The sequence below is a fragment of the Hemitrygon akajei genome, chromosome 7 (genome assembly GCF_048418815.1).
Source record: "Hemitrygon akajei chromosome 7, sHemAka1.3, whole genome shotgun sequence".
NCBI classification, from domain to species: Eukaryota; Metazoa; Chordata; class Chondrichthyes; order Myliobatiformes; family Dasyatidae; genus Hemitrygon; species Hemitrygon akajei.
In genome coordinates, this window is record NC_133130.1 from 168,147,097 (window position 1) to 168,162,556 (window position 15,460).

The window sequence follows — 15,460 nt, forward strand, 5'->3', positions numbered from 1 at the left end:
AAAAACAGTGACCATGCAAGAAGAGGACTAGTGAGGGAGGCCACAAAAAGCCCTATGACAACTCTGGAGGAGTTACAAGCTTTAGTGGCTGAGTTGGGAGAGACTGCATATACAAGAACTGTTGCCTGGGTGCTTCACCAGTTGTAGCTTGAGAGAGTGGCAAAGAGAAAGCCAATGTTGGAAAAAAAACTCTCATAATGTCAGCTGGAGTTTTCCAAAAGGCACACTGGAGACTCTGAAGTCAGCTGGAAGAAGGTTCTATAGTCTGATGAAACCAAAATTGAGCTTTTTTGCCATCAGACTAAACGATATGTTTGGCGTAAACTGAACACTGCATGTCATCAAAAACACCATCCCTACCATGAAGCATGGTGGTGGCTGCATCGTGCTGTGGGGATGCTTCACTGCAGCAGACCCTGGAAGGCTTGTGAAGGTAGAAGGTAAAATTAACGCAGCAAAATACAGGGAAATCCTGGAGGAAAACCTGATACAGTCTGCAAGAGAATTGCAACTTGGGAGAAGATTTGTTTTCCAGCAAGACAATGACCCCAAGCATAAAGCCAAAGATATACAGGAATGGCTTTTAAAAGAAAAACAAAGTTAATGTCCTGGGGTGGCTAGACTTGAAAAGGACTGTTAACTCACAATCCCCATGCAATCTGATAGAGCTTGAGCAGTTTTGTAAAGAAGAATGAAGAAAAATTGTAGTGTCTAGATGTACAAAGCTGATAGAGACCTAGCCACTCAGACTCAAGGCTGTAATTGCTGCCAAAGGTGCATCTGCTAAATGCTGACTTGAAGTGGTGAGTAATTATGCAGTCAATTATTTTGTTTAATAATTGAAATTAATTTAGATCAATTTGACATGAAAGAGTCTTTTCTGTTGATCATGGTCAAAAAAGCCACATTAAATCTACTGTAATTCAATGTTATAAAACATGAAAACTTCTAAGACAGGTGAATACCTTTTATAGGCACTGCAGAATCTGATGGAAGGGAGAGGTGGGGGGAAGAAGACAGAAATATCAGGGTGGGTGTTGTCTTTGATTATTGTGGCTTCTTTGTAAATGCAGTGGGAAGTGTTGCCATGAAGGAGGAGGCTGGTTTCTGTGATGGACTGAAATGTGTCCACAACTCACTGCAGTTTATTGCAGTCTTTCTTGACAGGCTGAGTAGTTTTTAGCATGTTCTACTTGAAGTTTTAAAAAAAAAATTTCATCTGCAGAAGCTGTTGACACAAGTGAGCATTAGGTCAAGAACATAAGAGATTCTGCAGATGCTGGAAATCTAGAGTAACACAGACAAAATGCTGGAGAAACTCAGCAGGTCAGGCAGCATCTGTGGAAAGGAAGAAAGAGTCAATGCTTCAGGCTGAGATCCTTCCTCGGGACCATATTTCATTCGCTCAAATATGGTAATTGCAGTGACTGGCCATGCAGTGCACAGGAAGGAAGTCAACAATGTGTTTACTGTGGCCGGAGCTGAAGTTTGCTCTTTAATTATTCACTGTCATTGCACCTTTGATATTCATTACAACCTGTCTCAATTTCAGTGGAGGTAAACATGACTTCAGTTTATTTTCATTAACTCTGCATTGAACAACACACCATCTGCTGTTCTTGCAAGTGAAATAGTCAAATAATTAAAGAAGGCCTGCTATTCTGAGTGGACATAGGCAGCACACTGAAACACAAGAGATTCTACAGGATACTAGCCTACAAAGTACCCAGGACATCTTCAAGGAGCGGTGTCTCAGAAAGGCAGTGTCCTCTATTAAGGACCTCCAGCACCCAGGGCATGCCCTTTTCTCACTGTTACCATCAGGTAGGAGGTACAGAAGCCTGAAGGCACACACTCAGCGATTCAGGAACAGCTTCTTCCCCTCTGCCATCCGATTCCTAAATGGACCCTTGGACACTACCTCGCTTTTTTAATATATATTGTTTCTGATTTTTGCACGATTTTTAATCTATTCAATATACGTACACTCTAATTGGTTTACTTATTTTTTCATCTGTATTATGTATTGCATTTAACTGCTGCTGCTAAGTTACATGCCAGTGATAATATACCTGATTCTGATGCTGGAAATCTTGAGCAACAAACAAAATGCTGGAGGAACTCAGCATCTATGGAAAGGAATAACAGGCAACATTTTGGGCTGAGACCCTTCATGAGGACTGGAAAGGAAGGGGGGAAAAGCCAGAAAGAAAAGGTGGAGGGAGAGGAAAGAGTTCAAGCTGTGAGTGATAGATGAGACCAGGTAAGGGGGAAGGGGGATGAAGTAAGAAGCTGGGAGGTGATAAGTAAAAGTAGAAGAGGGAAAGAGCTAAAGAAGAAGGAATCTAATAGAGGGCAGTAGACCATCACACAAAGGGAAGGAGAAGGGGCACCAGAGGGAGGTGAGGAGAAGGATTAGATTAGTTTTATTTTTATTTATTTAGAGATTCAGCATGAAACAGGCCCTTCCGGTGTAACGAGCTGCACCACCCGGCAACCCTCTTATTTAACTCTAACCAAATCACAGGGCTGTGTACAATGGCCAATGACCCATTAACTGATACATCTTTGAAATGTGGGAGGAAGCCAGAGGAAGCTCTCATGCTCATGAGAAGGCATGTACGAATTCCTTACAAACAACATTAAAATTGAACTCCAGAATCTCAGCCCGAGCCATAATAGTGCTGCACTAAACACTACGCTACTGTGGTGCCCCACACGTCACATGTACATCAAATCATACACTGAAGTGTGTCGATCTAGGTGGTCACTGACAGCACAGTAGATATCAAACACGAGATTATGAAGATGCTGGAAATCCTGAGCAACACATACAAAATGCTGGAGGAACTCAAGTCAGGCAGCGTCTATTGAAATGAATAAACAGTCAACATTTTTGGCCAAAACTCTTAACCAGGACTGGAAAGTAAGGGGGCAGAAGCTGAAATAAGAAGATGTGGGGCTAGAAAGGAAGGATGCAAACTGGCAAATGATCTTATCGGTTTAATAACACAATTAATTTTCAGTCTGAGCAGGAAAAGTGGTCATTTTCTCAAAAGATAGACCATTCAGAGATCGGATAAGGAGTAAGTTCTTTACTTGAGCGCTGGAAAACTATCTGTTTGAAAAGGTGTTCTTATGCAAGTTTCATGCCAGGGAACTGAGCTCAAAATGAGAGCCTGATGCTCCAGATCAATCCTAAAAGAGGTTGCAGACAGACAGACATACTTTATTGATCCCGAGGGAAATTGGGTTTCGTTACAGCCACACCAATCAAGAATAGTGAAGAAATATAGCAATATAAAACCATAAATAATTAAATAATAATAAGTTAATCATGCCCAGTGGAAATAATTCCAGGACCAGCCTATTGGCTCGGGATGTCTGACACTCCTAGGGAGGAGTTGTAAAGTTTGATGGTCACAGGTAGGAATGACTTCCTATGACGCTCAGTGTTACATCTCAGTGGAATGAGTCTCTGGCTGAATGTACTCCTGTGTCTAACCAGTACGTTATGGAGTGGATGGGAGTCATTGTCCAAGATGGCATGCAACTTGGACAGCATTCTCTTTTCAGACACCACCGTCAGAGAGTCCAGTTCCACCCCCACAACATCACTGGCCTTACGAATGAGTTTGTTGATTCTGTTGGTGTCTGCCACCCTCAGCCTGCTGCCCCAGCACACAACAGCAAACATGATAGCACTGGCCACCACAGCCTCATAGAACATCTTCAGCATTGTCCGGCAGATGTTAAAGGACCTCAGTCTCCTCAGGAAATAGAGACGGCTCTGACCCTTCTTGTAGATAGCCTCAGTGTTCTTTGACCAGTCCAGTTTATTGTCCGTTCGTATCCCCAGGTATTTGTAATCCTCCACCATGTCCACACTGACCCCTTGGATGGAAACAGGGGTCACCGGTGCCTTAGCCCTCCTCAGGTCCATCACCAGCTCCTTAGTCTTTTTCACATTAAGCTGCAGATGATTCTGCTTGCACCATGTGACAAAGTTTCCCATCATAGCCCTGTATTCAGCCTCATCTCCCCTGCTGATGCATCCAACTATGGCAGAGTCATTAGAAAACTTCTGAAGATAGCAAGACTCTGTGTTGTAGTTGAAGTCCGAGGTGTAGATGGTGAAGAGAAAGGGAGACAGGACAGTCCCCTGTGGAGCCCTAGTGCTGCTGACCACTCTGTCTGACACATAGTGTTGCAAGCGCACATACTGTGGTCTGCCAGTCAGGTAATCAATAATCCATGACACCAGGGAAGCATCCACCTGCATCACTGTCAGCTTCTCACCCAGCAGAGCAGGGCGGATGGTGTTGAACGCACTGGAGAAGTCAAAAAACATGACCCTCACAGTGCTCGCCAACTTGTCCAGGTGGGCGTAGACACGGTTCAGCAGGTAGATGATGGCATCCTCAACTCCGAGTCAGGGCTGATAGGTGAACTGGAGGGGGTCTAAGTGTGGCCTAACCATAGGCCGGAGCTGCTCTAGAACAAGTCTCTCCAGGGTCTTCATGATGTGGGAGGTCAATGCCACCGGTCTGTAGTCATTGGAGCCACTGGGACACAGCGTCTTCGGTACAGGAACGAGGCAGGACATCTCCCACAGCACAGGAACCCTCTGGAGACTCAGGCTCAGGTTGAAGACATGGTGAAGTACTCCACATAGCTGAGGGGCACAGGCTTTGAGCACCCTGGGGCTGACAACATCCGGGCCTGCAGCCTTGCTTGGGTGGAGATGTTTTAGCTGTCTTCTCACCTGTTCAGCTGTGAAGCCCACCGTGGTGGTTCCAGGTGTGGGAGGGGTGTAGTCACAAGAGCAGGGTGGGGGGCTGTGAGGAGGGGTAGGAGGGGAGAGTGGAGTATGTATTGGTTGGGGGCCGACAACAGATGAATCATGTGGGGGATGGGCAGGGGCCACAGTGTCAAATCTGTCGAAGAACAGGTTAAGTTGGTTGGCCCTGTCCACACTGCCTTCAGCTCCTCTGTTGCTGGTTTGCCGGAACCCAGTGATGGTCCTCATCCCACTCCAGATCTCTCTCATGTTGTTCTGCTGGAGTTTCCACTCAAGCTTCCTCCTATACCTGTCTTTAGCCTCCCTGATCTTGGCTTTCAGATCTCTCTGTATTGTCCTCAGCTCCTCCCTATTTCTATCTCTAAACGCCCTCTTTTTAGTGTTCAGGATGTCCTTAATGTCCTTCGTTACCCATGGCTTGTTATTTGAATAACAAAGGACAGTTCTTGCTGGAACATTGCAGTCCACACAAAAGTTGATGTAACCAGTGATGCACTCTATGAGCCCATCAATGTCCTCTCCATGTGGCTCACAGAGAGCCTGCCAGTCTGCATTGTTGGGGGTGCCATTTATCAGCTGAATCGTTGAAGCATGTCTGCTCATGCGGATGGATGTGAAAGATCTCATTGAAACATTTTAGAAACACAGGGCAATTCTCACAGGGCTGTCGTTTACCCCAAAGCAACAAAAGAACATTAGTACAAGGTGAAGGGCTGCTCAATTCTGCTCTGCCATCAGTTGATCTTCTACCTTGGAAACAATTTCCTGCTCTATCCCACATCGTCTGAATCCCACAATTACCAGAAATTCATCCATCCTTATTTAGGTATAGTCAATGACTGAGCCTCCAGAGCCTTTCATTGGGATGCAGAATTCCAAATGGTGTGAAGAGCTTTCTCCTCATCTAAGATCTAACTGTTTTAGACAGTGACCATTAATTGTAGACTCCACAGCCAGTGGAAGCATCCTCTCTGCATCTATTCTTATTTTTGTTATAGTGAGGTCAGCTTTTATAACTCCAGACAACAAAGGCCTAGCTTAGTTAATCTCTCCTTTTATGTGACAGACATGCCATCCCAGAAAACAGCTTGGTGAACCTACAGGAAGACTGCAAGTCTTCTGGTTAAATAGATTTGATTAAGATTAGCTTTATTTGTCACATTACATGGAACCGTCAAAACATACAGTGAACTGTGTCCAAGGATGTGCAGGGGGCAGCCCACAAGTGTCACCATGCTTCCTGCATCAACATAGCATGCCCACACCTACTCACCTTAATGCACACGTCTTCAGAATTTAAAAACTATTGATTTATTTATTTGTGTGTTTGGTGATACAGGCCCCTCTGGCCTGACTAGTAACCTTAGAAAAAAAGGACATCTCTGTAGAACAGAGAGGAGAGCGGCAGGAGGAGGAATTTCTGTAGCCTAATGATAGTGAATCTTTGGAACTCATTGACACAGACAGCTGTGAGTCCAAGCAATTGGGTAGATTTAAAGTGGACATCGATAAGTTCTTAATTAGTAAGGGCATCAAAGGTTATGGGGGGAAGGCAGGAGAACGGGGTGAGAGGGATAACAAGTCAGGCAAATGGAATGACAGAGTAAATTAGATGGGCTAAATGGCTGTGCCCTGTGGTCCACTTTCTCCCACTATGGGAAGCATCCTCTCCATGCCCACTCTATCTAGACCTTTCAATAGACTTCATTGAGATACCCCACTCATTATTCTAAACTCCAGTGAGTACAGGCCCAGAGCCACTAAACTCTCCTCATATGTTAAGCCATTGATTCCCAGGTGCATTCTTGTGAATCACCTTTGGACCCTCCAATACAAGCACATTCTTAAATAAGAGGCACAAAACTGCTTACGGTACTCCAAGTGTGGCCGTACCAATGCCTTGATAATAGATTTATTTTGATATTTGAATGGATTATATGTGCAGAGGCTTCCAGAAGTAGAGAATAACAGTAAGAACTAGCATTTTAATTCAAACATGGTAACGTAGCGGTTAGCACAATGCTGTTGCAACTTGGGGTGTCAGAGTTCGGAGTTCATTATAAGAATTTTGTACATCCTTTCCAAGAGCACACAGTGTAAACACATACTGATTAGTAGGTTAATTGGTCATTGTAAAGTGTCCTGTGATGAGGCTAGGGTTAAATCGGTGGGTTGCTGGGCAGTGCAGATCGTTGGGCCGCAAGTGCCTGTTCCGCACTGTATCTCTAAATAAATAATATAACCTTGATGTTACATCCTGTAAATCCAAATTAACAAAGGTAGTCTGGTGAAAAAACTACCATTTAAATAATTGCCTTTTTTTCCCATGCCAAGCAACTTTATTCCCCCCCCCCCCACCAACTGTTTGAAAGTGATCTTTTGTTCTAAAAATAAAAGGTAATTTAAATGTTAATGTGCTGATATGCTTGGAATTTCCACTGGGAGTTGCTTGTTTTCTAATGAACCGTTTATAGAGTTGAGATGACTATCAGAGATAATAGCGCATGTTTTAATGAAATGTAATGAAAGCCTTTGTTCATCCAATTGCTTATATATTCATCAGTGGGCTCCTGCCAGATGCTCCTAAATTTACCGTAGTTTTTCTGAGGAATTTATAGGTTCCAAGGAAAACAGACTCTGTGATCTAAATATTTGCAATAGAAGTTTATTAACAGATACCTTTTGGTGTAATATCAAAATTCAGATTCTTAAAATTACTGACTTCAGAATATAGAGGGAACATACTCTACAGTCATTGTATCTTGACCCATACCTTTGGTTTTTGTGGGCTGAATTTAGGACAAAATTTACATTAAAATATCTACTTACAGATTCATAATCAGACAACAGATAAAATTACCTTTAAAATTTGCTTTTATGCTCTGGGTTGAAAATGTCAAATAGCCTACAGACTGAATTGGAATTGGTTTATTATTGTCACGTGTAATGGGATAACAGTGAAAAGCTTGACCTGATGGTAACGATGAGAGGAGACCAAGTCAGGGAGGAGGCACAGAAGCATGAAGGCACACACTCAGCAATTCAGGAACAGTTACTTCCACTGCCATTTAATTTCTAAATGGACATTAGTCCATCGTATCATACTAGGGAACCATAACAAGTCTCATACAGAAGGGTGGAAGCTGTGGAATAATGAGATAGTGTTCATAGACATTTCAGAAATCTGATGGCAGAGGGGAATAAACTATTTCTGCATTATTAGAGTGTGTGTCTTCAGGCTTCTGTACCTCCTCCCTGACGATGGTAAAGAGAAGAGTGCACGTACTACATGTGAAGGTCAGAATCAGGTTTAATATCACTGGCATATGTTGTGAAATATGTCCTTAATGATAGATGCCGCCGCCTTGAGGTATGGGTCCTTGAGGCTGTCTCAATGATGAAGAGCCGTAATGAATCGTCATGCAGCCTCTCTGTCTTTTCATGACATGAAAATTGACAAGATTCAAGTTTCAACTTTGTCAGACATACATCGAAACTTACAGTGAAATGTGCCACTTGCATAAATGGCCAACACACCTAACCAAGTGTGACCACACATTCCAACACCATCATATCATGCCCACAATGCTTGGCAGAACACAACAAACAACAACAGTAGAACAAGCCCCATTCCTCTCCCCTTTCACCAAGCACATACACAGTCCTTCAACCCCAGAACAGACCAACAACTCCAGCCTCCAGCAGGCTCAGGCTTGGACACCCAGACATTGAGATTTCACCTGCCAATGGGCCTCAACTTCTGAATTTCTGATTGACCCCAGCCCTCCCAAGAGTCTGGGATCTTGTCATGTTTACCTTTCCATACAAATTTAGAAAGAGCTGTCGAAAACCTTCTCACAGCTGGTCACTTCCAGTGGAAAAGAATCCAGATATCTTAACTCAATCATCATTTCCAGTCCATTGCATTGTCTTCCTTAAACTAGCTTCACTCTCCCTTCCATATTGTTGAGACTTGGATATTGACTCTGATCTAACCACTGTTTAATACAAAATTGTCACTCTTTAATATTAAAGTATTTTGATTGTGTTTTAGTCTACCAATTGTTACTTGATACAGAAGTGATTTCACTGAATAATTTGGAGATCGTGGATCATTTCTTAACTTGGTGTTAAAGCCTTCCTTATCATGACATTAACTCAGTTTTTTCTGAGTTGGAGGTTTTTTATTCAGTGTTACTGTCCTCTAGAAGAAAAAGTGCCATAGTGTTATAAAGAACTGCAGCACAGAAACAGGCCGTTTGGCCCATCCAGTCCATGCTGAACTGTTATTCTCATCAATCTGCACCTGGAACATAGCCCTCCATGCCCTTCTCATCCATGTACTTATACAAATTTCTCTTAAGTATTGAAACCGACCCTGCACTTGCATCCACTGCTTCTGTTGGCAGCTCATTCCACACTCACACCACCTCTGAGTGAAAAGGTTCCTCCTTGGGTTCCCCTTAAATATTTACCTTTCACCCTTAACCCACAATCTCTAGTTGTAGTGTGACACACAGAATGCTTCAGTCAGGCAAGGAATAAAGAGTCAATGTTCCTGGCCGAGCCTATTCATCAGAACCTCCAGTTCTAGTTTCACTCAACCTCAGTGGAAAAAGCCTGTTTGCATTTACCCTATCTATACCCCTCATAATTTTGTATACCTCTACCACATTTCCCTTCATACTTCTTCATTCCAGGGAATAAACTCCCAACCTATTCAACCTTTACCAATAACTCAAATCCTCAATTCTTGGCAACATTCTCGTAAATTTCCTCTGCACCCTTTCACTCTGATTGATATTTCAATCTTTCTTGTAAGTAGGTTACCAGAACTGTACACAATTAGATTAAGGTTATTTACTTTATCAGTTGTCTATTAATTTGGGCACTGTGTATTAAGAGGGTAATTCCTCATATCACATTGGGGTACAGGCCACTGACAGCAGCTCACCAGAGTCCTCTATCTGGAGCCAATCTTTCCAGTTATCCCCAGGTGTAGCAGCCCACCTTCTTGGTGTCTTGCCTCTCCCAGGGGATGAGGTCTTTGCAGTTTCTGTTGGCATTTCTGAGGCTCTGGATTTTTACAGAATGGGTTGCTAGTCCCATGCCCAAACCTCCTTTTGCTTGCGACGGACTATGGCAGAGTACATACCCAACTCTGCTCCTTTCACAGCCAGGCTTGGGACAGTCCATGGCGGAGTTGGGTAATACAGGTCAGTTAAGCACAAGGCATTTAGTCTCTGAAGACACAAAAGTCTGCAGATGGTGGAATCTGGAGCAATGCACAAAGTGCTGGAGAAACTCAGCAGATCAGCCACAATTTTGGGGGGGGGGGGGGAATGAACAATCAGTATTTCAGGTTGAAGCTCTTCATCTGGTAATGATTTGCTGGGTTTCCCCGGCACTTTGTGTGTAGCCTCTATAAAGAGATTGCTTCAATTTATGGTTACGTTTTCACTGCAATAATCAACTTTTCCAGTATGCTTCGTTCATCCAGGTAGTTGAGAGCCGTGTAGAACTACCTTCAAAGTAATATTTTATATTGTTGAGTCTCACCAGACAGGATGTGTAATGTTGAAATACCTTTGCTGAAGTCACAGTTCGAATATTAAACAAACATGTCCATTTACCATGAAATTGAAGATTGAAAAAGAGCAGGCGTGCTCATGACTCCATGGTGTTCGTGGACCTTTAATTATTCAAAAGAATTCAGCAGAATTCTGGTTGACTTAACTTCCATTTCATCAGTATTTTGGTACTTTTTGTTGCTATGTTGAAGGGAATATATCAAGGACATGTATACAGAAAGGTGCCAGAAAAGGGCTAGTAACATCACGAAGGATCCCACCCATCCTGCTCAAGGACAGCTTGTCTCACTCCCGTCAGGGAGAAGACTATGAAGCATCCACACCAGGACCACCGCACTGAAAAACAGTTACTTTCCCCCAGTAGTAAGGCTGATCAACATCTCCACCCACTAGCCCACCCCTACACACCTCCAACCACCAGTACCAGTATCACCACTGCCACTTCCTGTCAGTCACCTTACGTACTGACACTTCTGTGCCTCGCTTCACTTTAGAACAATCAATCTACAATGCCTATAAGAAGTATTTCCCCCCCCCCACCCCACTCCCAGAAGATATCATGTTTTATTGTTTTACAACATTGCATCACAGTGCATTTTTGGCTTTTTTGACATGGGTCAACAGAAGAAGACTTTCATGTCAGAGTGAAAATAGATGTCTACAAAGAGATCTAAATTAATTTCAAATATGAAACACAAAATAATTGATTCACCCCCTTCAAGTCATTATTTAGTAGATACACCTTTGGCAGCAATTACAGCCTTGAGTCTGTGTGGATAGGTCTCAATCAGCTTTGCACATTGGGACACTGTAATTTTACCCCTTTCTTCTTTACAAAACTGCTCAAGCTCTCTCAGATTGCATGGGGATCATGAGTGAACAGCTCTTTTCAAGTCTAGCCACAAATTCTCAACTGGATTGAAGTCTGGACTCTGACAAGGCCACTCCAGGGCATTCACTTTGTTGATTTCAAGCTATTCTGGTGTAGTTTTGGCTTTGTGCTTGAGGTCATTGTCTTGCTGAAAAACAAATCTCCCAAGTCATACTGTGTCAGGTTTTCCTCCAGGATTTCCCTGTTTGCTGCATTCATTTTACCCTCCACCTTCACAAGCCTTCCAGAGGGCCTGCTGCAGTCCCCACAGCTTGATGCACCCACCACCATGCTACATGGTTGGGATGGTGTGCTTTTGATGATGTGCAAGTGTTTGCCTTATACCAAACATAGCATTTAGTATGATGGCCAAAAAAATCAATTTTGGTTTAATCAGACCTTCTTTCCAGCTGATTTCTGAGTCTCCTACATGCCTTCTGGCAAACTCTAGCCGAGATAGAACACCTGGGCAACAGTTGTTGTATGCGCAGTCTCTCCCATCTCAGCCACTGAAGCTTGTAACTCCTCCAGAGTTGTCACTGGTCTCTTAGTGGCCTCCCTCACTCGTCCCCTTCTTGCACAGTCACTCAGGTTTTGCAGATGTCCTGCTCTAGGTGGATTTACAGCTGTACCATATTCTTTCCATTTCTTGATGATTGACTTAACTATACTCCAAGGGATATTCAGTGACTTAGAAATTTTCTTGTATCCATCTCCTGACTTGTGCTTTTGATCAGTGTCAAAAAAGCCAAATTAAATCATTGTGATTCAATGTTGTAAAACAATAAAATATGAAAACTTCCTAGAGGGCTGAATACTTTTTATAGGCACTGTGTGAATGTGTATATAAGCAATCTCATGTGTATATATTTATTGTGTGTGTGTGTGTGTGTGTTTGTTTATTGCAGAGATATTGATAGGATGCAGAAGTGGGCTGAGAAGTGGCAGATGGAGTTCAACCCGGAGAAGTGTGAGGTGGTACACTTTGGAAGGACAAACTCCAAGGCAGAGTACAAAGTAAATGGCAGGATACTTGGTAATGTGGAGGAGCAGAGGGATCTGAGGGTACATGTCCACAGATCCCTGAAAGTTGCCTCACAGGTAGATAGGGTAGTTAAGAAAGCTTATGGGCTGTTAGCTTTCATAAGTCGAGGGACAGAGTTTAAGAGTCGCGAGGTAATGATGCAGCTTTATAAAACTCTAGTTAGGCAACACTTGGAGTACTGTGTCCAGTTCTGGTCGCCTCACTATAGGAAGGATGTGGAAGCATTGGAAAGGGTACAGAGGAGATTTACCAGGATGCTGCCTGGTTTTGAGAGTATGCATTATGATCAGAGATTAAGGAAGCTAGGGCTTTACTCTTTGGAGAGAAGGAGGATGAGAGGAGACATGATAGAGGTGTACAAGATATTAAGAGGAATAGATAGAGTGGACAGCCAGCGCCTCTTCCCCAGGGCACCACTACTCAATACAAGAGGACATGGCTTTAAGGTAAGGGGAGGAAGGTTCAAGGGGGATATTAGAGGAAGGTTTTTCACTCAGAGAGTGGTTGGTGCATGGAATGCACTGCCTGAGTCAGTGGTGGAGGCAGATACACTAGTGAAATTTAAGAGACTACTAGACAGGTATGTGAAGGAATTTAAGGTGGGGGGGGGGTTATATGGGAGGCAGGGTTTAAGGGTTGGCACAACATTGTGGGCTGTAGGGCTTGTACTGTGCTGCACTATTCTATGTTCTATTGTGATTATTTTTATTTTTGTGTTCTCCATTTTATTGTGATTTTTTTTATGCAACAATGGATCCTAAATAACAGTTCTGTCTTTCTCCTTTACACTCGTGTACTGGAAATGACATTAAACAAACTTGAATATAAAGTTATTTGGTTGCCTGTGTTTTAGGATTGCGTCCAATTAACAAATCACAAGATTTAATGAGCTTAGCTCAAATCTCAGGAACAATATTGTAACACACACTTCAAAGCCAGCCCAAAAAAGACAGATGAGTGAAACATAAATCTTTGGATAACTGAAAAAAAAGCCTTTTTTCAAATACATTAATTAGAGACATTTAAGATATTCTTAGATAGGCAAATGGATGAAAGCAAAATGGAGGGCTTTGTAGGAGAGAAGGGTCAGATTGATCTTGGAGTAGGTTAAAAGGTTGGCACAACATTGTGGGCCAGAAGTCCTGGACTGTGCTGGTCTTTCCCAAGGTTCAAGATTCAAGAGTTAAGATGTTTTAATGTCATTTCCAGTACAGAAGTGCAAAGGAGAATTAAATAATTGTTACTCTGGATCTGATGCAGCACAAAAAAATGATAAGGTAAAGAATAATAATAATAATAATAAAAACACAAAAATACATATACTGTACATAGATTGATTGTATGTCCACAAAGTGATGCTAGGCACAGGAGTATCTGTCTAGAAGGTGACTGGAATGTATTCAGTGGGACAAGTAACTTTGAGTAATCTCTTGGGGTAAACTGTTGCAAATTAGCTGTTACTCTATTAATGCTAACCAAGGGTGAGCTCAGGCATAAAAATGAGGCTGAGACTTAGTCCATGGCCATTTCTTCTGATTTTACTGAATGATGGAGGATGCTCGGTGCGGCACAGTAGTTTAGTGGTTAGTGCCAGCAATCACCAGTCACGGTTCAATTCCTGCCGCTGCCTGTCAGAAGTTTGTATGTTCTCCCTGTGACCATGCGGTTTCCTCCACATGCTCTGGTTCTGCCCCCCACAGTCCGAAGATATGCAGGTAAGCGTTAGCAAATTGTGGACATTATTATGTTTGCCCCAGAAGTGTGGGAGCACTTGCAGGCTGCCCAAAACACAATTCCTTGGACTGCTAGTCATTGGCACAAAAATATTGCATTTCACTATACATCTGAGCAATAAAGCTCCTCTTTCGGCTTGACGGGCCAGATGGTCAACTGATGCTCCTACTTCCTATCTTAGTGGCAGTGCCAGCCTTCAGAGAGGCCAAACTCCCTGCTTTGCTCTCTTGGCTCTGCTTTGGCAGTTTTGTGATTCAGTGTAGCCAACAGTGGATCTTTACCTTCCTGCAGTCTAAAATAAGATCAAACCTGGTAACTCCAGATTTAAGGCTAAAACCAAACCAATGTATGGAATTCGTTCCCTGCAATATTTGTCATGGCTCTTAAATTCTGGCATTAGAAATTTCAGATCTTCAATCACTTTGTTTCGAAGTGAGAATGTTCACAAGTGGGGTTTCTCATGGATACAGCTGACCTTCCTGTTACCAGGATCAGGTTTAATATCCCTGACATACTGTGTATTGTGAAGGGTTGTTGTTTTGCAGCAGCAGTATATTACAGTACATTAACAAAACTATAAATTACAATAAGAAATATATATAAAAACATTAAATAAACAGTGCAAAAAGAGAGCAAAACATAGTGAGGTGGTATTCATGGGTTCATTGTTCAGAAATCTGATGGCGAAGGGTAAGAAGCTGTTCCTGAAACACTGAGTGTGTGTCTTCAGGCTCCTGTACCTCCTCTCTGATGGTAGTAATAATCATGAAAGCTTGTGCAGTAGCTTGTAACTTTTGCCAGTCAGTAATTGAGTGGAAAATTGCATTTAATGCCAGACTTGGAGGTTTAATCCTGTGTTGAAATGATTCAGAGGTCAAAGCGGTTTTATTAATTTCTATCAGTGAGTGGGGAAAATGGTAATGAAGCATAACGTTATCTTAGATTTAGAATCTATAATGACACTGCCAAGCATCCGGACAGGAGAATAGTTTTTTAGATTTGACACTAAGCTGCAATAAAAATGATGAGCAAAAGCTTTAAAGTTGAAGATTTTATGGATGCCATTTATAGGAGGGGGGAAAAATCAAGAGGGTAACACAAAATTCTGAAGGGACTCAGCAGGTCAGGCAGAGGAAAGGAATAAAGGTCTATAAAGAGGAATAAAGAGTCAATGTTTAGGGCTGTGGCCCAAAAGGGTATAGGTTAGGGGAGGGAAACACTTGATTTTGTGTGTGTTTTGTCACATATTTAAACATCTTGTTTTCCCATTGTCATGTACCTTTTTTATTTTTGGAAACAGGAATCTCCCCAGGATAGCGCAATCACCAGGGACATCAATCGAACTTTCCCCGCACATGATTACTTCAAGGACACAGGAGGAGATGGTCAGGATTCCTTGTACAAAATATGCAAGGTAT

At 42.6% G+C, this 15,460-nt stretch overlaps 1 protein-coding gene across 3 annotated transcripts in view; it reads left to right on the forward strand.

Moving 5' to 3' along the window:
* rabgap1 (RAB GTPase activating protein 1) overlaps positions 1–15,460 on the forward strand; it is a 242,797-nt gene that overhangs the window by 156,979 nt on the left and 70,358 nt on the right. For all 3 annotated transcript variants that reach the window (XM_073052552.1, XM_073052553.1, XM_073052554.1), the window contains one exon: positions 15,343–15,456. In XM_073052552.1, the coding sequence (XP_072908653.1) occupies positions 15,343–15,456 (114 nt within the window). The remainder of the gene's footprint in view (positions 1–15,342; positions 15,457–15,460) is intronic.